At 38.4% G+C, this 24747-nt stretch overlaps 1 protein-coding gene across 2 annotated transcripts in view; it reads left to right on the forward strand.

The window, feature by feature from the left end:
- Positions 1-24747, forward strand: part of MED13L (mediator complex subunit 13L) — a 201580-nt gene that overhangs the window by 149614 nt on the left and 27219 nt on the right. For both annotated transcript variants that reach the window (XM_074887679.1, XM_074887680.1), the window contains 11 exons: positions 1912-2074; positions 2906-3010; positions 6373-7101; positions 8360-8582; positions 9565-9670; positions 10067-10191; positions 11575-11674; positions 15709-15929; positions 19118-19323; positions 21725-22671; positions 23342-23521. In XM_074887679.1, the coding sequence (XP_074743780.1) occupies positions 1912-2074; positions 2906-3010; positions 6373-7101; positions 8360-8582; positions 9565-9670; positions 10067-10191; positions 11575-11674; positions 15709-15929; positions 19118-19323; positions 21725-22671; positions 23342-23521 (3105 nt within the window). The remainder of the gene's footprint in view (positions 1-1911; positions 2075-2905; positions 3011-6372; positions 7102-8359; positions 8583-9564; positions 9671-10066; positions 10192-11574; positions 11675-15708; positions 15930-19117; positions 19324-21724; positions 22672-23341; positions 23522-24747) is intronic.

Here is a 24747-nt window from a genome sequence, read left to right on the forward strand (position 1 = left end):
TCTCTTTCAACCATATTTTCCATGTTTGTGTCTAAAGTATGTAATGAAACAAATTGCTCCTGAAACTAGGGAATGGCATTTTTCATGTGTAGAAACCAACTGCACCATAGGGATTGTGAAGTGACCTCTGGCGAGTGGCTGGTTGTGTCCTCCAGTATTTATACCATTATGTGACAGAGTTATTCGTGTGTGTTCCAGTATTTTTTCAGTGATTTTCATGGATAAAAATTACTGTCAGTGTATGAGAACAAAATGGTTTTGTCTGCTGTGAAGTTGTGTTTCATGTTATGCCATGTATTGCTGTACTGTATAGTATAAAAATATTACAGAATTTTGAAAAACAATAATGCACTCAAATGTAACTTGAAAGCTCTGGTAGCTCCTTGGTTATCCTCTCATACCTCCTATCCTTCCCTTTCCATCATACTGCTTTTTCCTGGCAGCTGTAACTGTCCTGCTATTGATGTATGCGATGTATGTGTGTGTGCAGTATGTTTGTTTATATACACACATTCCTTCCTGCCACACCCCCACACACCCCCCTGCCAAAGGAGGACAGATTGGCTAATTCTGAAGTTTTGACCTGTTTTTTGATCATCTGTCAAGTTCACAATGTTGTAGAACATTTGAAAGCCAGTGAAATAAGTTGTTAGAGCCACAAGCCTCGGTATGTCTGGGGATTTATGGTTTTGACTGCCTCTTGGTTTTTTTAATTAGAATTCTTTACAAAAACAGAATTGGGGAAGGTCTAACTGGAGGGAAAAAAAAAAAAAAGCGTGAAGAATCAGAGAAGATACAGAGTTCGGCAGCTTGTGCACAATTTTAAAAGTTCTATTTTGAAAGTCACCTAATAGAAATCAGCAGAATTACCTTGTTAGATGCAGTGATGTATAGCAGTGAATCCTTTCAGCCTTTCATTCTTAAGGCTTCTTAAATTGCATCAGGCAGGAGGACGAAGTGTTCTGTACACTGATTTGACCTTGTTAAAATGCAGCATATCCTTCCTTACTTTTCCATCCAGAGCACAGAGTAGTGTTACTCAGCGGCCAGGCCAAATGAGCCTGCAGCTCCCTCTACTGTTGTAGTTTGTGTTTGAGGACTGTGTTGGATTTCAGTTAATGTAAAACAAAACCATATTTTGTACTAGAAGAAGAAACATCTGTTTATACAATAGCTGGTAAGGTTTCTGCATCAGAGAAAGAAATGAAGTGCAGAACATAAATCAGTTTTCAAGCTATTAAGATGTTGAAGTAATATCTTCATTTGCTGTCTCTTTGATAATCATGCATTATTACTGAGAACCTCTCAGCTGTAAGATTTTACCAAAGCAAGTTTTGATTCTCGTGTTTCAATTCAAGCATATTATAAAGAAATAGCATCAGACTAATCTGTTCAGTTCTTCAGTGAGGTTTTATCTTGAGTATAAAGAACTGATTCTTGCTTGAATTAGTCTACATAAATTATTGGTTTTCTTAATAGATGCTTTTAGAACCATCCATATTATAATAAATTTAGTCTTTTAAGCAACTCATCAAAGGCAATGTAAGTTCAAGTTTAACATCCAGGATAACTGTGAAAAAACTCCTATCTGCACTACTTCTTAGAGATTCAGTACAAGGCTGTAGGGGGCTGTCTATGCTACCTCCATTTAAGCAGCAGAGTATATTATCTCACGTGAGGTGCAGTACATATACCTGGTATAACCCAGTGCCATCTTTGTTACCCCAAAGGCAAGTGTTGCATTGAAATGTAGTTTAGTCACTCTTTTATAATGATGCTTTAAGGATTTTCCAGTGAATGTGAATATCTGTGTAGTCAGTAGCCTTATAAGAGGGAAAGTCCGTTCAGGAAAAAGTATCAAATGTGAATATTAAGAACAGCTATAACATTAATGCTTAATTTATGTTGCAGGAGAAAGTGGATGCTCTCAGAGCAATATTAGCCATTCAGCTGTACAGGAGGGGACAGTCAGTGTCCAGAGTCCAAAGAAATCAGGCAAGATTGCTCCAAAATTTCACAATCATATGGTTCACCGTGTCTGGAAGGAATGCATTCTCAACAGGTCACAGTCCAAGTAAGGCAGCAGTCCTGATGGGTTTGTTTATTAATAACAGACATAGTTAAAATTCTAATAGTTTTGTCTTAGATAATGTTATTTCTCATAGAATTCTTTTGCCAGTAATCAAAGCTAATGATGCAGAACAGCATTATCAAAGAAAATATGTTGCTGTGTTCAGCTGAAAACTCCTAACACTTGACATTGTATTTGCAGTTGTGTATCTTAATGGTGACAGTCTTTGAGGTTACAAATCTATATGTGCTTTCAGCTAGATGCTTTCAGATTTATTGATTGCAGTTTCTAGCTCCAGTTGCAGTTACTAGACTGAAAGTTGGGTGACTGAAGAACAAGCAGTATATATTTGATATTTAGAATTCTAAGGGTAGTATTTGTAAAGCATTACATTACATGTGTTGGACTAAAATTCCAGTCAACAAGGATATGGTAAATTCATGTTGTTAGTATCATAGGCCTTTATTACTGGAGATTTAGAGTATATTCATGGCATGGTGTGCCCTGAAATCTTTATTTTTCACTATTTCCATGCAATTTCCTCATGGGATATGTTAGAAGTTCCAGATTCAGTTTAAATTGCTTGCCCCTTCCTTCTTGTGCTCAAACTCTAGACAGAGCTATCTGACGTAGAGCTGGTACCATCCTCCCACTTAAATCAAACTATAAGTTTTAAGGAGTTAGAGGGAACTACTGTTAAATACAGAATTCCATTTCAAAGGTGAAGTAGAATGAAGCAATTTGAGGGGAACATATGTGAATTTATGCATATGCATTAAAAAAATTCTGTTATACGAAAGGTGGTAACTATTAAAATAATTTTATCTTCTTCAGGAGGAATCAAATTACAACTGCAAATTTGGAAGAGGAAGTTCCTAACAATACTGTTTCTTGGGATTTTGTGGATCCAGTCCAAAGAGTCAGTTGTTCTTGTTCCAGGTGAGCTTTGAAGAGAGTAAGCATTTATCATACTGGAAGAGCCCTCTTTAATTCAGACAGAGGTACACTTACAAAAGGGAGTTATGCTTTAGCTGAGAGAAGAGGAAACTCTAATATCAAAACTGTAATCATCACTCATATTCAGGTGATTGATAAGCATCTCATATCATTATCACTTGCAGTAGTCAACTTGAGTGGAAAAATGATCCTAGACTAGAGAATGGGGGCTAGAATCACTCAAACATTTCTCATTTGTAATGAACTCATCCTTCAGGCTTTTCAGAGATGTGAGCTTTGGAGTTTGGAGTGGTAAGACTCATGATGAAGAGGGGCAGAAGCTGCCTAAGTTTCAGAGCATCCTGACTGAGGCATAGTGCTACTGTCCCTGTTTGGAGGAAGAGTTAAAATATCCCTAAGAATCACTTTACTCCGTGTCAATCTGCCATGACTCATCAGACACCAGCGAACACCCAAGAGAGTATAAAACCTTTGCAGCATGGTCATCCACTGTCAACTGATCAAAAAGAAATCACAGCTCACTTACACAAACACTTTAAGAGTTTATTAAATTATCTGTCATCTTTGTTGAATGCTTAAAGTTCCAGTGCTACTCAGGAAGGGCAAACCAGCACCACTAATTCTGCTTAACCATTTCTAAATTTATCAGAGAGATGTTACAGGGCTAGAGAGACAGTTTCCAGTGAAATAGTTCTCTGAAACTGCTTCTACTGAAATTTTTAATTCCTAAGGGTCACCATCTACTTGTAAGATTGGTAAAGATGTATTTATGACCTGAAGAAGTTATTCCTTAAGTGTGCACAGATGTAAATGTCATTCATATGATCAACCAGAGATGCTGATTGTGCTATGCTAACCTCTTTGGTGGTTTGGGTTTTTTTCCTGTCTCATTCCCCCCCTGTCCCCCCTGCCCCTCCCCAGCTGCAGTAGTGGTCTTTGCCAAAATAATGGTCAGCAAAACAGCCAGGCTGAAATTATTCTCTGCTTTTTGTCTGTTTGAGGCATAGATGTTTTTCTTTTCTGTCCTTTATTTTTCTCTTTAACAGCGAGGCAAACTAGAAAATAATGCTGTTGTTAATAATAGTAAAATTAATATATTTTCTAACCAAATCGTGAAGCGTGGTACCCGCCACAGCAGTCTCTGCAGAGCTTTCTGTATAGATTTGGCTGTACAGAGAAATTTCGGAACATAGTGTTCTCACAATCTCCAAAGGGTTGTTGATCAGAAATTTCCATTGTCCAAAATTGAATGAAGCAAGATTGTGTCCTTGTACCTTTTGTGTTTGACTTCTCATGAAGCCAGTTCTTCTTTGTGTATTTAGAAGAAGAGATAAAGGGATGCAGAGGAATTGTGCATCATACAGGGGGCAGACAGAGTGTTCAACCTGGAAACTCTCTGCTGTATCTGAAGTGAAAGTGTTGCTCTTCTGTAGCCTTGCTCTTTACCCCTGATTATATGTTGCTTGTATGTGTATACTCAAGAATGTGGAACAGATAAATGTTTTGTCATGATGCCAAGTGTTTCTTATGGAAAACTGAGGTCCATCTTCACCTGGAAAGCACAGGGAATCGATAGTGGACGATGGAAACCTGATTCCGTGAACAGCTGCAGCTGCGTTTGCAATTTCACGCTGCCTCTTAACACCTCCAGTGATAACTACATCATGCTGGAGTTAGTAAACACAGCAACTGGGAATTTAAAGCATTATCCTTAAAATTGAGATGGTACCTGATTTCAAACAGCAGTAAAAATTTTCTGTATAGCTGCAGAAACTGGATAGCTACTGGCATATAGATATTTTTTTAGTCATGACTGTGCCCATTCTATGTATTGTACAAATGTCAAAATCTTAAATATGGAGTCTTAAAGGGTTGTCTGGTACTCAGCATCAAATTCAATCTTCTATAGACACAACTTTGTGTGTTGAAGAACAGAATGTCTAAAATAATTTTCTGTGGACAGTTAAAATATGGTGAATGATGGAGTATTAAGTCAATGAAATGTTACAAGAACATGCTTAAGGCAAATCTTCAGTTCCTAGGGCATTAGCTCCACATTATGAGTGATTGCAGCTAAAGACCATCTGCTGCAGCAGAGAATTTGCAACATGTCCTGATAACAGCAAAGCCCCCAAAGAAAGCCAGGACAATACCACACAACATGGATGGTTACAGGGAAAAGATGTAGCAAGTACCAGAAGTTGTATCTGTACCATTTGACAGCCACTGTGTACTCTAAACCGTGAATGTTTTCATAGCTAAGTCATAAAAGCAGAATTGGTTTTCTTCAATCCAGTGTCCACTTGTGATAATGTAGTTTATCTTTGTGAGCAGAAAGCATGTTACGTGTTTTGAAATGTTTTATTGCTGTCCGAGATCCTGTTGTTTATAAACAAAAATAGGGATAGAGTGATTTGTTTTGAAATGGTATTTAACTTCTAAACAGGTATAAATAGTAAGCACAATACATCTTTCAATTTCTGCTTAGCTTAAAAAAAACCAAACAACAAAAAAGGCCAATAAAAATATGGACAGAGTTAGATGTCCCTGTTGTAACATCCTTGGGGACCACCATCAGCTATATGATGAAAATACTGTTTAGCAGTACCTGAAACACTGAAATTCAGTCCTGTGTTTCCCAGTCTCAAAGATACTGGATACAAATTGAAAAAAGCCATATTAAAATATGAAGCCAGTAATAAGTTTGGATATTACTGCATTTTTTGGTTTGAATATTTTGAAATATTTATTCATGTTTTCTTCATCAGTTGGTAATTGCTTTTTGCTTTTTTTTTTTTCCTATTGTTTTTGTACTAGAGTACTTATTTTTCCTTACCTGATATGGAGGAGGAAAGCGCTGTGAAAGCATCCTGCCTTGTATTGCATCTGTGAACATAACTAAAACAATTCCGATCTGTATCTTTTGTAACAGATGCTCGAGAGTGTGCAAGAGTAGTGGTGTAGTTCCACAGCAGTCATTTTATTTGAAAGGCTATCTTTCTTTAGGGTAATGAAAACAACAGTAGCTTGGATTTTTTTTTTTTTTTTTGTTCTATTACCTTCCATCTGAGCAGCACTAAGCTTTTATAAACGTTAAATCTTTCCTTTGAATGCTATTTTCTGGAGACTGTCATTTTCCATTTTGTAGGTCAGAGAAACTGCAGCCGAGTTGGTTTAAACAACCTGGTCCAGATCATGTGACCATTCCAGAATCTGTTAAAAGATCAGGAATAGACATAAGATTTCTCAATGCTGTTCTTTGGGTTTGGTCTTTTTTTTTTTTCTCCCTTAGATCAGATAACCGTATAAACCATGCAGTGACTTGTTTCTGCCTCTGCTTTCAGGCACAAGGTTTTCAAACAGCGTTGTGCTGCTGGCTCAAGCCGTCCCCCAACGATAAATCAGCCGGGATTCAGCGTGGGAACATCATCATCTTCATCATTGCCACCTCCCGCCTCTTCAAAGCACAAAACAACAGAGAGACAGGAAAAAGGAGATAAACTGCAAAAAAGGCCTATGATGCCGTTTCACCATCGGCCCTCTGTGACTGAAGAGCTATGCATGGAGCAGGACACATCAGGGCAGAAACTGGGATTAGCAGGAATGGAGCCCTCCTTAGAAGTCCCTAATTCCAGAAAATACGAGAAGCCGCTATCTATACCTGCTAGAAATCCAAGCAAGCAAATTAATATGAATCCTATGGATTCACCCCATTCCCCTACTTCCCCTCTGCCTCCCACACTTAGCCCCCAGCCAAGAGGTCAGGAAGCAGAGAATCTGGACCCACCTTCCGTACCCGTAAACCCAGCACTCTATGGCAGTGGGCTGGAGCTGCAGCCCTTGCCCAGCTTAGATGACAGGACAGTCCTTGTCGGACAGAGGTTACCTCTGATGGCAGAGGTCAGTGAGACAGCATTATACTGTGGGATAATTCAGAACAATGAGTCACTAGATAAGTGGAGGACCTATAGTGTCCCATCAAGTGACGATCCAGAGTTCAGGCCGCCAGATCTTCCGTGTGAGAGGTATGATGCCAAGATGGAAATAAACTCGGACAGCACTGCACTGAAAAGGTAAGAGTGTGCACTGATCTGAGTGGTGGTTTTATTAAATTAGAAGCATGACCAAACTCTGTTTTCAGTTGAATCTGAAACAAGTGGAAGGCTTCGCTGTAACATCAAGGATGATGTATGCTGGAGATAACATTAAACACTTAACTAGAAATGTGCTGTCGTAGTATGCCTTATTTTTTTTATACTTAGCTTTCTGTTGGACATTATAAGAACTGATAAATCTTTTTGCAACCTATATCACACCAATTTGAGCAAACGGAAGAGTTTTATTAAGCTTATTTCATTTGATCATTTAAAAAAAAGAAAACCTGTGTTTAGTTATACAACCTTCCAGCTATATAAATGCTTGGTTTTGAGTGGAATTCTGTTTATGGCACTGGAGAGGCACTTCAGTGTGGTTTATCCAGTTGTGTGGGTTTAAAATTGCACTGTACCACTCATTCTGTGAGTAGTAGCTGATACTATATTATGGAATAATACTGCTTTTTTATAAATTTGCTGTCAGATCTTTGAAATTGGTAGGTTTACTATTGGCTTCAGTCTCTGTAGGACTGAAACTGAAAATCCTAACAGTCTCTCTAGTCTGTACACAGAAAAGAGCAAATGCTAACTAAGCTCTTGTAACTGTTACTTAAGAAAAACTATGGCTAACATACACTGTCTTCCTCAGTGAAGAACACGAACTACCTAAATTTTAAAGAATTTTTAGCTGTCTCTTTTTTTTATCCTTTAAAACATGGATTTTCTTTTATACAAATATATTTATTTACTTACTTTTAACTTTAGCGTGAGAATTTGAATTAATTTTATGCCAGCCTAAAAATTACTTTTGCATTCTGACAATGAATAGACAAAATATACCAAAGAGAGTAGTTAATGAAATGTATAAGCTAAAATTAATTGAGGAAGATTTTTTCGAGTTATGACAACATTGATTTTGGTAATTACAATGCAGTTTTCTAGGCTGAAAAGGTTTTGTGTACTTCAAAGTGTTTTTAATTATGTCGTGACAAGATTAATTCTTTTTTCGTTGTCCCAAAGTAGTTCTTAATCTGGTGAGATGCTTAATACTAAATGTAGGCAAATGCATCTTTTATTTGAGGAAAAAACATAGTTCTGCTAGATCAAGGAGGATGGAGGGAGACATGGGCTGTGTTTGTGTGTGACAGCTACAGATCTTAAGAGCTGTTGTTTTTCTTTGCTGTAAAAGGTATGTTTGTTTTGTTTCATGATGGCTTTGCTTATTTTTTACTTTCAGACTCTTAGCACAACCTAATAAACGGTTTAAAATTTTGGAAGAGCAGAAACCAGTGCAGACACTGAACTATCTTGACCCCTTGCCTCTAATACAACAACCTGGAGAAGGCCTGGGAGATGCTAGTGATCCTTACACTTTTGAAGATGGTGATATAAAGTACAGCTTCACTGGCAATAAAAAATGCAAACTTGGGGCTGAGAAGGATCCTTTGAAAAAGAACAAGGTAACATGTAAATCCAGAGTTTTATCATTAACGTTCTTCTTGGACTTGCAGTACTGCAGCACAGTATTTGCTCTACAGCTCTCAGGAAGACACAAGCCTGTTCCACAGATCAAAATGAGAGAGATTATGTATTTCTTTCCTACACTGGCTCAGAGGCGAAAACTTAATTTCACTATGGTATTTTTGACCTGGTATTTGCTGATATCCCTCTGAACCTGTATAAGACAACACTGCTGTTGCAAGGAATACTTTCTGTTTGTGTATATTCAGCTTGACCAGCAGCAGCTTCCAGATTTAAGCTAAGAAATAAAATACTTTGAGCCTTATATTCAGTTGCAGAGATGAAAGAATTTGCTGGTTTGTTTTTATTTTTTTTTTACTTGCTTGTTTCAGCTTGACATATCACCTCACTGCAAAGCTCAGATCTCTCCAGCCCAAGTTGATCTGTCTTTCCTTGAGCAAAAGTAGGGTAGCCTTCTGCTGAGAGGATTTGTGGCAGGGATGCTGCATTGGTTTGAACATCTCCTTAGAGGTGTTCTTCCATATGTGAAAGAAAACAATTTGATCACTATTCTTTGGTCATCACCTGACCTGTATGCATGATACTTCTTATGTATTGTATCCATTATGAAGCTGTTTCATTGTCTGGCTACTCATTTGTTCTTGTGCAGGTAGCCACCACATTTAAAATTCTAGAAGATGGGTTTTCTGAAGAAATTGAGGTGGCTAATTATCTCTACTGGCTATCAAAGTTAACTGATGTATATAGAATCCTTTGTAAATCATACACAATGTTACTTCATGTTTTTCCCAATATACAGACAAACAGCAGACAGCTGTGTTCTTTTCCCTTCTTAAATTTCTTTTTGCTTCTCAAAGTATTTAATCGAGAGCCCTGAGTTTGGCTTGACATAGGAAAACAGTTGTTCTCACATACCTTAAATTTATATCCATTAAAAAAACTCTTGGATTTTTTGTACAGTCCGAAGATGGAATTGGTACCAAGGAAATCCCCACAACGGGTCATTCTACGCCAGTTCCTGATGGAAAAGATGCCATGTCTATTTTCAGTTCTGCTCCTAAGACTGGTGAGTAAAAGCTCTTTATTTCACTCTGCAAAGCAAAAATACTCAAAGCTATGCAATAAAATCTGAAAAGAAAAAGCTCATACTGAACATTTTACTGTACCATGAGATCTATAGAGAGCTCCTGAGGTGGAAAAAACTTGATTCTGCTTGTTCTTTAGTAACATAATTTATTTTTTTTAGAATATTAAAGTTGAGCAGTAGCTACCTTCATTCTTTTCTGAATGAGTTTTGGTGCTTGCTTAACACTTGAATGCAAGGCTATTTCTAGGCTACATCATAGAAAAGGAGCCTTAGTGATTCTTGCTTGTTCCCTGTTTAGAGTGAGAAATTGAAAAAAGGCGATTTTGTGTTTCTTTGCTTCCATTTTTCATGTGTTTTTCCCTTTCTTTCTGGCAGATACCCGGCAAGACAACGCTGCAGGCCGAGTAGGCTCTGGTAGCCTCACACAGGTGACGGATCTGGCTCCATCACTTCATGATCTAGATAATATCTTTGATAATTCAGATGAAGATGAGCTTGGTGTAAGTCTCTGTAGGACTGAGTGTTCTGTAGACTTAAACCTTGGCCAAAAAAAAAGAGGAGGATGGAATCCTAGTGGGGAGTGATTATCCATAATAGATAGGAGGGGGAGTTTCCAGGTAGGCAGGCTTGGATTTTAAGTGGGAAGAATTGCTAGCAAAGAGAGGTATCCTGTCAGGAGATCCATCAAAGAGAGAACTCATTGCTGTGTATAATTCAGGAATATTAGGAGATCACTTAGGGAACACCAAAGCTTGTGTTGTCTGACAGTTTTTCAGTCATGAGGGGAACCTGTATACAACTAATTTGCTGACCCAGTCATTGCGTAGACAGGCTAAAAGAATACTTCCACAGGTGAAGCAATGTAGTTGCTTTAGAAATGCATTACATCTCATTTTGTGTCCTTAGCTTTTGTCAGTATTTTGTGTTTGTTTGAGAGTTATGGAAAGGATCACAGTTTCGTTAACTGGTGATTTGTTCTTCTACCTTGTCTGAGAAGTTGCCCAAAGAAAACTAAATTCAACTTTACTGAACTTCAGTAGTTCTCTGAAGCATGTTTCTTCCTATTTCTACAATCAGTTTATTTCAGTGCAAAGAGGAGTAGTTGCTGAATATTAGGAAATACAAAAGGAAAAGCAGATTTACATCCATTACCAGGAAACAGTCAAGACACATGAAAAGACAAAGATCTGAATAATTACTATTTTTAAACTTCATCTAATACAGCCAAGTGGTCCTAAACTGACCAATAGTAGATAATAGTGTTTAAAAGTCTAATGTCTGGTTCTTGGCAGTACTTTTCAAGTAGACCAATTTATTTACTACTCCCTGTTCTGTGGTTCCACACAAACTGCACTTAAGATCCCAGAGTTAATATGCAAATCTACTAGAGGACTGTTCTGTCAAAATCAAAAATTACCTTTTTCTGTGAAGTTGGCCTGGACAGACCTAATGTTCTTCCTGTCTTAAAACCTGCATGTGTTGAGCAGTCCCCTGTGGTAGTCTGCTTATGGCATTTTTACTCTCAGTGTCGTATTCTCGTTATTATCTTAGAGTAGTCCAAACATGGAAGCAAGTAGTCACATGAATTTCAAGTGTCTTTGATAACATTTTCAATATAATTTGTGTGTATCTATATATGGGGTGGCGTGGGGTGTGGATATAGGCACACAAATATTTCAGAGACTTTTGGTTTGGTTTGGTTTAGTCTTGAAAGAGAGGAAATAGAAATCCAGACTCCTTGGGGGGAGTGGATGGGAAAGTAGAAAAATACACTTTTTTTCTTTCTTGTGAAATCTCATTCAGAGAGTTTCAGAATTTGTAATAGTTTATGAATTCTAATATTTTGTATATTTTTTAATATGGTATGATTATTCTGCTTTTAGGCTGTATCACCAGCTCTTCGGTCATCGAAAATGCCCGCAGTAGGGTCTGAGGAACGCCCTGTAGGGAAGGATGGTAGAACAGCAGTACCTTACCCACCAAGTAAGTAGCAACAACTGATTTACTACTTTGTTGACAGTTAAAATCTCTTTACAGCTACCTACTGCCCTTTTGTAGGAGACTTATAAGGTCATTTTTTCAGGACTAAGAGGTGGTGTGCTTATTTTGTTCTGTAATTACCAGATGCCAATATTAAAAGAGGATAAGCAGATTTTAATGAAAACGGCGGATGGTAATTTAGACACACATTTTTAATGTGCCTACTGAGATCTGGGATGCTCTTCTTCTGACATTATTGTCTTAGGTTGGAAGTATGGGAGGAATTTGTTACAAATCTTCATTTAGAAGCTATGCCCTCTGTTCTCAATTCAGTATTTAATCTGTTAGTCACACCATTACCATAACCCTCTTCAAGTATAAATCATTCTTCTTTTTAAAGAATTCAAAGAATTTGAAGCTGTGACTTACCAGTTGGCCATTATGGTGCAACCTGTCTTGGAAGAAAATTGCATTCAGCATGGAGCACCTCCCCTGTGAGGACAGGCTGAGAGAGTTGGGGGTGTTCAGCCTGGAGAAGAGCAGGCTCCGGGGAGACCTTACAGAGGCCTGCCAGTGCTTAAAGGGGCTACAGGAAATATGGGGAGGGACTCTTGATCAGGAGGTGTAGAGATAGGACGAGGGGTAACAGCTTTAAACTGAAAGAGGGCAGATTTAGATTAGATATAAGGAAGAAATTTTTCACTGTGAATGTGCTGAGGCCCTGGCACAGGTTGCCCAGAGAAGCTGTGGCTGCCCCCTCCCTGGAAGAGTTCAAGGCCAGGTTGGACGGGGCTTTGGGCAACCTGGGCTAGTGGAAGGTGTCACTGCCCATGGCAGGGGGTTGGAACTGGAGGATCTTCCCTTCCAACCCAAACCGTTCCCTGTTTCTAAGACAAATTCAGACTAAAATCACTTCAGGGTTTAATCAAGATGTGGAAGTGCATGATTAAAATCGAAGAACTATTTCTAACTGAAGACACATTGTAGACCTTTTACAGATGGTTATGGTAGAAGTGATGCTTGTGCAGGCACTACACATGCACAAGGAAGGCTACAGAAGTGCAGAAAACTTCGAAATTAAATTTAGTATGCTGAAAATGTATGAAACGCAGATTAAAACAATAGGGCTTTTTTGTAAGGACTGTGCCAACAACTATTGGGAATGACTTACTCTGAGATACATGGTCTTTCTTGCATTTCTTGCACCTGGAAGGAGGTTGTAGCGAGGTGGAGGTCGGTCTCTTCTCCCAAGGGACAAGTGATAGGACAAGAGAAAACAGCCTCAAGTTGCACAAGGGGAGGTTTAGATTGGATATTAGGAAAAATTTCTTCCCCATAAGCATTACCAAGCACTGGAACAGGCTGCCCAGGGAAGTGTTTGAGTCACCACCCCTGGGGGTATTTAAAAGACATGTAGATGTTGTGCTTAGGGACATGGTTTAGTGGTGGACTTGTCAGTGTTAGGTTTACAGTTGGACTCGATGATCTTAAAGGTCTTTTCCAACCTCAATGATTCTGTGATTGTATTTCTGTAGGTGGCTTTGCTCTTGAGATGAAAGAGGAATGTGTGTATGTATGTGTACATGTATGTGTGAGAGGAGGAAGGTTTTTGGTATAATACTAACCAATCAAATTATGAATTACAAATTACTTAGTGGTGAGGAGGAAGAATGTTTGATTTTTGTGGCTGCTATAAGCAGAAATCAAATCTCTCTGCAAATCATTCTTTAATGCCTTCTCATTAAGTTCAGCTGGTAATGAGAACAAATTGAGGAGAAGAAAAAAACAGTCTGAAGGAGATGAGTCAGAGTTTTATGGACCCATAAAAGCTGTGCTGATTTACTCAAATGTAGAAGTTTGAAGTATACAGAGATTGGATTTTGACAGGTTTAGTTGATCCATAGCTTTTTAAAATATGCAAAGCTTTTTCAAGCATGACACACATGAAAATGAATAATGATAGTTAGCCTGTTGCTGTAGGGTTGGGGGATTTTTTGTAATTAAACTTTTTTATGAATCTGCACTGCAGAATTTTGCTAACTGGAATGAGCTTGAGTGTGAGAAAATGATATACTATAGAGCTGTATGAAATAAGTTAAATAGATACACTCCACTTCTGTTTTGTAGCTGTCCCCTTGACACCAGCTGTCAAGGCATAACAGTATCTGCAGGGAACTGTACATCATCATAAAGTCCTACTGACCACATTTCATTTTAACCTTCCTTTCTGTCCCCCTTTCTCCAATTTCTAAAGCACTCTTCTGTTTGTTGAAAAACAGAGGCAGTAGCTAATCCAGCTGGCGTCCTGAAGATTGTATTTCATAGTAGCATTGGGTGGAAAATAGTTTTTTCCATTCTGCTGAACCTGTTTTCATGTTAATTTATCCTGTATCAGGACAAGACTACGGTTGTTAAATCCAAAGAGTGAGAAAGGAAAACAAACAACTGAGTAGGGATAATTCATAGCCCATTATTTACTACTCCAGGTTGTGAAAGACTTTGGGTTCAGCTTTGACTGTTATTACCAGCAGAACTCCATTTCGAGAGGACTTCACCTATTTGAGTTTTTTCACTTTGTTTAAAGAATAAAAGAGACTTGCTGCCTCACCTCTGTGCCCAAAAGAATGAAATTCAGGTTTTGGCTCTGTCAAGGCAGAGTGGAGACACATCTTGATGTCGCACCATCCTACAAAACTGTACTGTTAGTGTGTGTATTTGTCTATGACATATACTTCTAATTCCATCACTTATTTCTGTCTTTTTCAAATAATTTTTGAGAGTAGTGCTATGTTTCACCAGTTTATATTTCCACAATGCAGTATTTACCAGTCAGATATCCATCTGTATTTATGAATTTTCCATAATCTTTAGGCTGCAAAAGTTACTGAATACAAGTATGTCCTTGTGTCCTCAACTTGGCTTGGAGGTATGTATAGGAATGGATATGGAATTGGGCATTTAGTCTGTCAGAAAAGGTATTTAAGAAGACACCCCTATGGGAATTCACCCTTCTCTAATTGGAGTATTTTAATAGTAAATTCATCAGAGTGATGGTTACGTCCAGAGAGTGTCTGTCCTAAGTCAAGTCAGGAGAAGATAGCATATATTCTGAATTTTAAGCAAAATAAATATGGAAGCTGGTAGCTGGAAGGAAAAAGAATGTAGCTGGGGAGAAAATACAAGACTTCATTCTGATTTTTGTTAGATTGCATTACACTTCATAAAGCATTTCTGTTGGGGTTTTCATAGAATCATGGAATGGTTTGGGTTGGAAGGGACCATAAAGATGATCTAGTTCCACCCCCCCTGCCCTTCCACTAGACCAGATTTTTTGTTTTTTCTTAAAGAGGAAGAATGTACGATGGATTATGTATCTCACATTCATTTAATGAGATTCAAGGATTTTCCTGACTTAATGTCTTGTGATGCAAAATTATAATTTTGTGGCTTCCTCTGACACTTGTCACTTTTGGATGCCTGGCAGTCTGATTCTTAGGCAAAATTGCCTGTTTGTGTTAGCAACAGTAGCCTGTCTTCTCTTCTGGAGTTAAGTCGCTATGGACCAAATGAGACTACAATGACTGTATGTCAATGGAAAAATGCAGCTAAGTGCATGCTAATTCCACAAGCCTCCCATTTGAGGGCTCAGTATCAGCTCTAAAAAAGGGAAGAAACTACTCTGTATCTCCTTAGTAACAGTCGCTGGTGTGAACTTTGCATTGTTAATTAATCTATTATGAAATATTCTTTTGTTGCTGTTAAAATTTTACATAGAATTTGTGTATCTACCAGTTTGTTGTTTCTGCTGAACAATAAGCTTGCAAAGTATCCCTAGGAATTTTTGGAATTTATCCCTAGGAGTTAACTTTCCATCTGGATTTATACTGGTGTCAGAACTCTAATAAGTCTGTAGAATCTTTGTTAGGTTTTAACTGATGAAATTAGAGCTAGTATTGAGTCAGTCTCTTCTGTATTATTGGATTTCCTTGAGAATTTGTGTTTTAATGATTAACAATGTATTACTTCATCATATTTAGCTGTGGCAGATCTCCAGAGGATGTTCCCAACACCACCTTCTTTAGAACAACACCCTGCCTTCTCCCCGGTAATGAGTTATAAAGATGGCATAAGTTCAGAGACTGTGACTACCTTGGGAATGATGGAAAGTCCTATGGTCAACATGGTTCCAACACAGCTTGCTGAGTTTAAAATGGAGGTGGAAGATGGATTAGGTAGCCCTAAACCTGAAGAAATTAAGGTAACATGCCAAAGATGTGATATTTTTATAATCTCATCTATGTATGTTTTGATTTGTATAAACAAGTCACGTGTAGTGTGTGTAGCAGAGAACTTTAACAAATGTCAACTTGATCACTGTAAAGTACATATCAGTCTTTAGTTGGAAAAAAAAAAACTTCTCTAGTAAAAGAGCTTTTTAATTGTTGCCCTGATTTTAACTATAGGTATTTTTCTTCTCGTAATTTTATGTTTGTAATGTTTTTGTGTTCTCAGGAAACAAACAATATTGTATGTGGAATGAGCCCTATGCCTAACAGAAAGAATGTACATGTATGAAAAAACGTCTTACTTGTGACTAAGTAGCTGTTAAATGATTTATTTCTTCAGATAATTTTTCTGTAGCACCTTTTATGTATAGCCACTCCTTGCTGCCAGTCTCTGGGGATGCAGCTAGGATAAAATCATGCATGTAGAAAGGCTGCCTTTTTCTCTCTGAAATGTTGCCTTTTTTGGTTAGGGTTGAAAATCTCTGAGAAAGCCCAGGGGTTGAACTTGCTCTGTTTCTTCTTCAGCTGATGTTACTTCACAAGTTTTAAGGCCAGATGGGACCATTCTTATCTGACTTTCTGTATAACACAGGTCAGGTAATGTCACATAGTTACTCCTATATTGAGTCCTATAGTGTATCTGAGTAAAGAACTATTTTTAAATGGGGACTCTGCTGCTGGGTACTAGTACTCACCTCCCCGACTTTACATATCAAGATGTATCCATTTTTCCATAGCATCACATAAAAGGACTTGACATAAGCACCTAGTGTACATTGATTTGTATCTCATTGTTCCATCTTTAGCACAGGTTAAGAGGTAGGATAAAATCATTCTGCCTGCTTGTGTGTATTCTGCATTACTTAACTTTTTGGGCCAATTTTTGTCACTTTTGTCAGAAGTTACTGTTATCATATATCCATGCATATAGCCTGAGGGTTTTTTTTTATTTAAAAATGCCCGTTTCTGTGTAGAAATACACATCACCTTGTTCTGCAGCGAGCTCATTTGTATGCAAGCAATAAAAAGGGAGATACACACTATAACTCTGTCTTCCTGGTAGTCCCCGACCCTTGATTTTATAGCCTAATTCTTCTTCTTCAGGCCCAACCTGTCCCTAATCTGCCACAGCCTGTTCCTTCTATTTCAGCAGCCATTTCTCTCCCCAACACCCGCTCCTTCCCTCTCATTTTGTGCTCCTGTGAATGTTGGAATTAACCAAAGGCTTATTTTTAAGGATCTGCATTGCTGAGAGAGCTGTACACGGAGAGATGCAGCACTTGCAGTTTGCATGGACAAGAAGTGGCTATATATCAATATGAGAATACTGATATATAAATTTATCTTGGTATAAACGATTTAGTCAGCTATGAAGTAGTAAGTTTTCCTGCATGGCAGTGATAGTATACCTTCAGCAGACTGAACGTAAAGCACAGGCAAGTCACAGGGTGACTTCCTCCATAAGAGGATTCAGTTTGTCCCTGGGACAGGAGGAAGTCCCCGTCCCTGGGAAGAAGTAAGACAGGTTGTTGCATTCAGGGATTGTGTCTCCATATTACAGTAAAGTGTGTCTAGTCAGCCCCAGGAGTTACCAGCTCCCAGGGCTGCAAATTAAGCTGACACCTGTGAAGGGGCTGAGCTGGCAGAGAGCTTTTAGGAACAACTCTGGTGAGAAAGAGAGACTTCACAAAAGTGTCAGGGAGTCAGTTATCAGTGTGCCCCTCATGAAGACAGTTCACCACCTGGGCAGCTAGGCACGTGTAGCAAGTCTGCTTTGTTGTTGCAAGATCTCTTCTTCCTTCCATCCTAACTTCATAACTTGAAGGCATGATGAGAAAAGGCATCTTCTTAGAGGCTTTGCTGAAGTACAGCTGTCCGTTTGCCTTGTATAGTTTGTGTATCTACCAATTTTTATACCATTGTAGAAGTCTGAAATAAGTTTTTTAAAAGGTTTGTAAGACTTTGCCTTGCCACAGACCTTGCTGGTTTTTTCCTTCTGTTTGTGCAGTGAACTATTTGCTTAAGACTAGGATAACTTGGGCTTGGAAAGAAAATCTCTATTGGAATTTGTTGAGCTGAAAGTTTTTGAGTGGGAACAGATTTTAGGGCATCATTGACACTGAAGATATTTTAATCTCCCTCACAACCATTTTAGGAGTATTAAAATACATATTTTAATTCTGCCTGATAACATTTCCAACAGCACGGTTTACTTGCTTTTAAATGTGTCACACCTGCTCATATACACCAGTGGGGGAAATAAGCACCTAAACCCATTGCTAATCATTTTGAGAACATGTAAGTAGATTCCTTGTGCTGAGTATTCAGCAGCTGAAGATAGTAATCCACACATTTCTCATCTCTCAATGCTTTACAAGGTGCAAGGGAAAAAATGCAAAGATCTAACGAGATGTTAAATACTGAAATTCTGAGAGACTACTGTTACTATTTTAATAATGATTTTTACTTTGCAGTAGTGCCTCAAAAGGACTAGCTCTTTTCTTCTGAAAGAAACTTGGAATAGCTCTAGAAACTCTGGCTGAAGTTCTTGTCATCATTCTCTGCAAACAAACATGGCAGTCAATGAAAGTCCTGTTTGACTGGACTTCATTTATATTTATATTTAATATTATGTTTACTAGATTATTTAAATATTTATATTTAATATTTGGCATGTGTAAAGTGTCCGCTTACTTGGATTATATTAATCCCCAATGTGGGGGTTATTCCGAGAGGCTGATTTAAGGCACCTAAGGTTTCTTCACACTGTGACTCAGCCTCTCTCTCCATTGTCAGTATAGATTTCTTGCAAAGATCAATCTTTTAAGTGCCTAAATTAGGTGCTTAAAGTTAGGCAGTATGAAAATTTCATAGCACGCTATTCACTTTTCAGACATAGCTTGTCCTAAATGAGTCTAATTGTGAAATCTACTGACATTAAAGTTGTATAGCATCTCAGTATAACAAGGAGCCTCAGCTGAGTTTCCTTGAAGGAACTGCTCTTGAATGTCTTGTAGAATGAATAAATATACTTAATTTTGGAAAAAATGCAGTTGTAGAGGGTTCAAACAGTACAATAGGTTCTAATTAAAAATAAATATCTAAGTATAAAGAGCAACCTTACCATATTGTTGTGAACAATGCCACTTGGATGTTACAGGATTTTTCGTACGTGCACAAAGTTCCATCATTTCAACCTTTTGTGGGCTCCTCCGTATTTGCTCCACTGAAGATACTGCCAAGTCAGTGCCTCCTACCTCTGAAGATACCAGATGCCTGCATTTTCAGGCCTTCTTGGGCTGTTCCTCCTAAAATTGAACAACTTCCTTTGCCGCCTGCAGCCACTTTCATTAGAGATGGCTACAAGTAAGTACTGTCTTGTAGGAAATTACTTTGTCATGCCCATATCTAAAATAGTTTGTTAATTAAAATGTTTGCATATATTAACAGTGCTTTACTGTACACCAGAACTATAAAATAACCTGCAAATGTATTTTGAAGCTTTTTAATTTGTCATTGATACCAAAAAAGTTCAGTTAGTAGGAACATTTCAATTAAAAACAACTTTTGGAAGCTGGTGGTGTTACAGTATGTGTCCACTACACTCTTAGCGCTTTTAAAGGAACCAAAACATGTGCTACTTGAATGAATTGCAATTTCTGATGCAGGAAAATACTGTAATTCAACATAAACCAGAAGTGTTAGGGAATAAAATGAATGCACGTAACCTCTCACGTCTCTGCCCTCCCGTTTGAGTGTCCAGTTCTCCAGCCTGCAGCGGGGCTCCCCTCTTGTTTGTGCTTGTGTATTCAGTCTGAGCATCAGTCTGGTGATAGCGGGTCTTGATGATACCAGTTTGCCTTCCGAGGGCTCTTAAAATTTTGAGTAGGCCTGTGACAGCTCTCTTCTCCGTGTTCTCAAGTTAGCTCTTCTGAGTTCTTGTGATTTAACCTGAATGGGTCACATATGGAGCTGCTAATCAGACAGATGCTGATCGGCTGTATGCCATCTTCCCCTTTGAACATACTAAAAGAAAAGATGCCAAGTATGAGTGTGCTGTGGGCTATAAGCAAACACTGCTGTTAAATTTAAAAACCTGTATTCCTTCCTCAGTTCTCAGAAATTATCAATGTTTATGGAAGAAATTCATTGCTAGACATCTTGAAAGCTATCACGAATTTGCACCATTAGATTAATAAAACCTCTTAAAAGGCTTAATAATACTACAAAGGTCTCCTGCTGCACTGTGTTCATTTCTAGAGGAAGTAGTCTGTATCTTTAAATCAGTCTGTAAATCCTTTAAATCGGTCCTTTTCTAGCTCCAAAGGGGATCCTTCAGTGTTCTCAAAAGAATTGCAAAAAAGAAATTGTAAACCCTTGATAGTGCTTAGGGAGCAATTTAAATCTTGGGTTTTTTCATAATAGTGACTGATTCACCAGGCCTGAGCTGGTTATTAATTTCAGGTATTTGTTGGGGAAAAACACCCTTTCATTTTCAATATAATCCAATTAGAGGGAAGATTATTACTGCAGGCTTCCGACGGAGTGGTGATTGACAATCAAGGTTTCTAGGTCACCTTTTCTTATTAGTCTGAGGCATTCAGTATGCTTCAGATTCAGAACTCCTTCAAACCTTTGTTTGTTTTTTTTTCCTGTCTTGCTTTGAGTTGGACATACGTCAGTTCAAAGGTAATAAAAAGATTCTAAGGAATAAGGTCTTCACTATTTTCCTTTTCAAGTCACTGATGATATGTGAGCATTAAAATAATACTCCTTTGAAATAACACACAAAATACACAGTAAGAATAGGCAAACATGAAGAAAACCTGTTTCCCCTTCTTTATCCAGAGACTCACAGAATTTTTACACTTTCTCCTTGCCCTAATATGTAATGAACACGTTTCAAGAAAAGTCAGCAGCTTATTAGCAACTTGGAAAGAGAAAAGTTAAGATCTTACTCTTTTGATTGGCCCCATATTACCTGTTTCTTGATATGAGTCATTCCAAAGAGAAGATTGATCTCATGGGAATGTACAAACTGTTCTTTGGTTGCTTGAATTTGGCAGAAAATGACAAAAACAGAGTAAGAAAAACCAGTCATGACAGGAGATGACCCAAAAATATGATTCTTAGCTTTACTGGACTAAGAGTTTGAAATGGAATGTGTCATATTGTGCTGTAGACTACTTACATTTATAGTATCTGAAATACTGTTATCAGTTCCATACCACCATGAGGCATTATCATATAAGTGCCACATACATGACTTCTGACAGCTATTTAGCGTGATGATTTCTAAAATAAAGTAAGATTTCTATGCCTCTGAAATATTTTCTTCATTTCCACTAATGTGTATCTCTTTACAGATAATTGTCTTTAAAACAACTATAATTCTTTTTCTTTTCCCTAGAAGAGTTACAAATATCCTAAAATCTTAACTTGATAATTTATCTAGAGATTCTTCTCAAGAGCATTTGAGCTTTAGGCCATGGGAATAACCTTTAAGAAGGCTAAGTGCCTGAGATGATACCTTTTTATTACACTGATAGGAAACAATGGCGTTCATGATGAGAATTACAATTTTAGTTCAGAGACATGAGAAGAAGGTTATGAGCAGAAGGTGTGTTCTTTCTTTACTAGAGTTACAATGAATCCTTTCAGTTTTCACCATCTCCTTGTATTTAAAAATAAGTTTTGACAAAATCAGTCTTCACAACCAACCAGTTTGTGATGGCATTTGACTCTGTTTTTCATTTACTTCTTGTAGCAATGTGCCTAGCGTTGGGAGTTTGGCTGACCAAGACTATCTTCAGATGAACACTCCTCAGATGAACACACCAGTGACGCTAAATAGTACTGCTCCGGCCAGCAACAGTGGAGCAGGAGTTCTGCCATCACCAGCAACTCCCCGCTTCTCTGTCCCTACCCCACGCACTCCCAGGACCCCAAGGACTCCTAGAGGTGGGGGTACTGCGAGCGGGCAAGGATCTGTAAAATATGACAGCACAGATCAAGGTTCACCTGCTTCCACCCCTTCTACAACACGACCGCTTAATTCTGTGGAGCCAGCCACTGTTCAGCCAATCCCAGAAGCCCACAGCCTGTACGTCACCTTGATTCTTTCAGACTCTGTGTTGAACATCTTCAAAGACCGTAACTTTGATAGTTGTTGTATATGCGCCTGTAACATGAATATTAAAGGTGCAGATGTCGGATTATACATCCCAGATTCATCTAACGAGGATCAGTACCGTTGCACCTGCGGCTTTAGCGCCATTATGAACCGCAAATTAGGTTACAACTCTGGGCTCTTCATCGAGGATGAGCTGGATATTTTTGGCAAGACCTCAGACATTGGCCAAGCTGCAGAAAGACGGCTGATGATATGTCAAAGCAACTTGATCTCTCAGATGGGAGAAGGAGCTAGAAGGACCCAGGAACCTCCAATGAGCCTCCTCCTCCTCCTCCAGAATCAGCACACACAGCCTTTCACATCTCTGAGCTGCCTGGATTATATGTCCTCCAATAACCGTCAGACGCTCCCGTGCATGAACTGGAGTTACGACAGGCTGCAGGCCGACAGCAACGACTCCTGGATCGAATGCTTCAATGCCCTGGAGCAAGGCCGGCAGTATGTGGACAACCCCACTGGCGGAAAAGTGGATGAAGCCCTAGTAAGAAGTGCCACTGTACATTCTTGGCCTCACAGCAATGGTATGGGTCAGAACAGATTGTATTTTTCTTTGCGTTTTTTTGTGATGTCTATACTTTTGTTTGAAACTTGCCAGTTGTGAGCCACTTAATCTTTGTGGGAAATGATATGCATAAACATATTCTAGAAATAACACAGATTTCTGAAAGTTTTATAAACTACATCTAAAGTGCCAGTAATCCAGTTGTCCTTAGACTTTGTGGTCTAAATTGTGAAAGAGTCTGTGGAATTTCACAAATCTGAAGCAGAGATACAAAACAAATTCAAGTGTTGGGGGGAAGGCAGAATTATGACCCCTTTTTTTTGGAGAAAGGTATAAGCAGTCAGGAGAAAAAGAAATGCTCTGTATGAAAATGTCACCAAGGGGAAAAAACAGTGATTTTATAATCAAATATTACCTGTTTATAAGCTGAAGATGCTCTGACTTCTTCTGAACTGAGCTGGACAACAGTACCATTGAAAGGTATGTGAAAAGGACTATGACAGCTTTATTTCAGCAATGTTTTCATAAAGTACCACATTAAATGCTGTTGAGCTAGTTAAAGTTATACAAAATTTATGGGCATTGTGAAGAGCAATACAAAGGAACAATAAACCAAAAAATGTTGCCACCTCAAAATAATTCTACCTGTTCCTCACTGAAAATGATTGATGCTCCTTTGTCATTTGCAGTATTGGATATCAGCATGCTCTCCTCCCAGGACGTGGTGCGCATGCTGCTGTCGCTGCAGCCCTTTCTCCAGGATGCCATCCAGAAGAAGCGAACAGGAAGGACCTGGGAGAACATCCAGCACGTGCAGGGACCACTCACCTGGCAGCAATTCCATAAGATGGCAGGACGGGGAACCTATGGTACATACATTGGGCTATATGCCACCGGTTAAAATGAAAGCAGAGTTTTCTAGAAATGTGCACTTTCTTCTGGAAATACCTTAGAACAAATGGGCTCTTCATACAGCTTTTGGGGAGCGTGGCTCTTCATATAGCTTTAAAATGCCTTGAAAGACGATTGAAGCACATGCTTGAATACCATAGTGGAGGCTTTACCCCTTCCAGATTGATAAACATTTACAGAGTCCAAAAATGCTGCGTGTCTGAATCTGTATTTTGGCTTGTACTGAAGCTAGCTGGTATATAAATAACATGAATGGAGGAAGCTGTTAAAGTACCAAATCATAATGGGGAGGAGGGGCTTTCTGAGCTATACAAACATACAAAAAGTGGGTATGATTTCTCCACAAATAGGTTTGCTGGTTCTAAGGTTTCCCGTTGCCTTAATAAGAAGTTTCAGTTTAAGTATCTCCTGGCTGTAAGTGACACTTCTGGAAAATACAAATTGCAAAATACATTTTGTATGTGCACATTTGCAAAATAATGACTGACCTTTATGTGTTTCTCGCCTGCAATTTATTTCAGTCTTAACGGATGCAGTCTTGCTTAGTTTTAATTCTGCAGTTCCATCGTGCTTTGCTTTATTTTCTCTCTGTTGGTATTTGATATATTGCTGCTTTCCCTTGGGGCTGGGACAACTTGTGGTAACTACAGTTCCTGTCTAAAGCTGTTGTACTTCATGAGTACTTCCAATCTAATAATTTTTTCAGGATTTGTAGCTTTAAGAGTTAGGATTTGCCAATTGCTACCAGAGAATAAAACTGAAATTACCATATAGTAAGTAGCAGAGCCTTTGATATAGATTCAGTAATTTTTACTGAATGTTGAGTTTTTAATATGGTTGGATTATATTCTGCAGAAACTACTGGGTATATTTTTACTTGAAATTTTCAATAATATTTCCTCTAATGAGCACAGTGTCTGGGAGATACCATGTTAAACTGGATGGTAGTCCTCCCTGCTGGGACAGCACGTGCTCTGGAGCACTTCCTATGGAGAGGAGCAGGAAGCAAGTTTTAGAATTAGGATAACTTTGCATAGTATTACATACCTGGGAGTACGTTTGCATCACCATTTTACTTAGTACTTTTGCACAACCCAGTGGAGGTAGATGAAGAACTGTAAAATCAGATTTTATGTATTCATGTTACTACTTTTGATTTAATAGGAACTCGTGAGATGTGGTT

Source organism: Strix uralensis, chromosome 17 (assembly GCF_047716275.1).
Source record: "Strix uralensis isolate ZFMK-TIS-50842 chromosome 17, bStrUra1, whole genome shotgun sequence".
NCBI classification, from domain to species: domain Eukaryota; kingdom Metazoa; phylum Chordata; class Aves; order Strigiformes; family Strigidae; genus Strix; species Strix uralensis.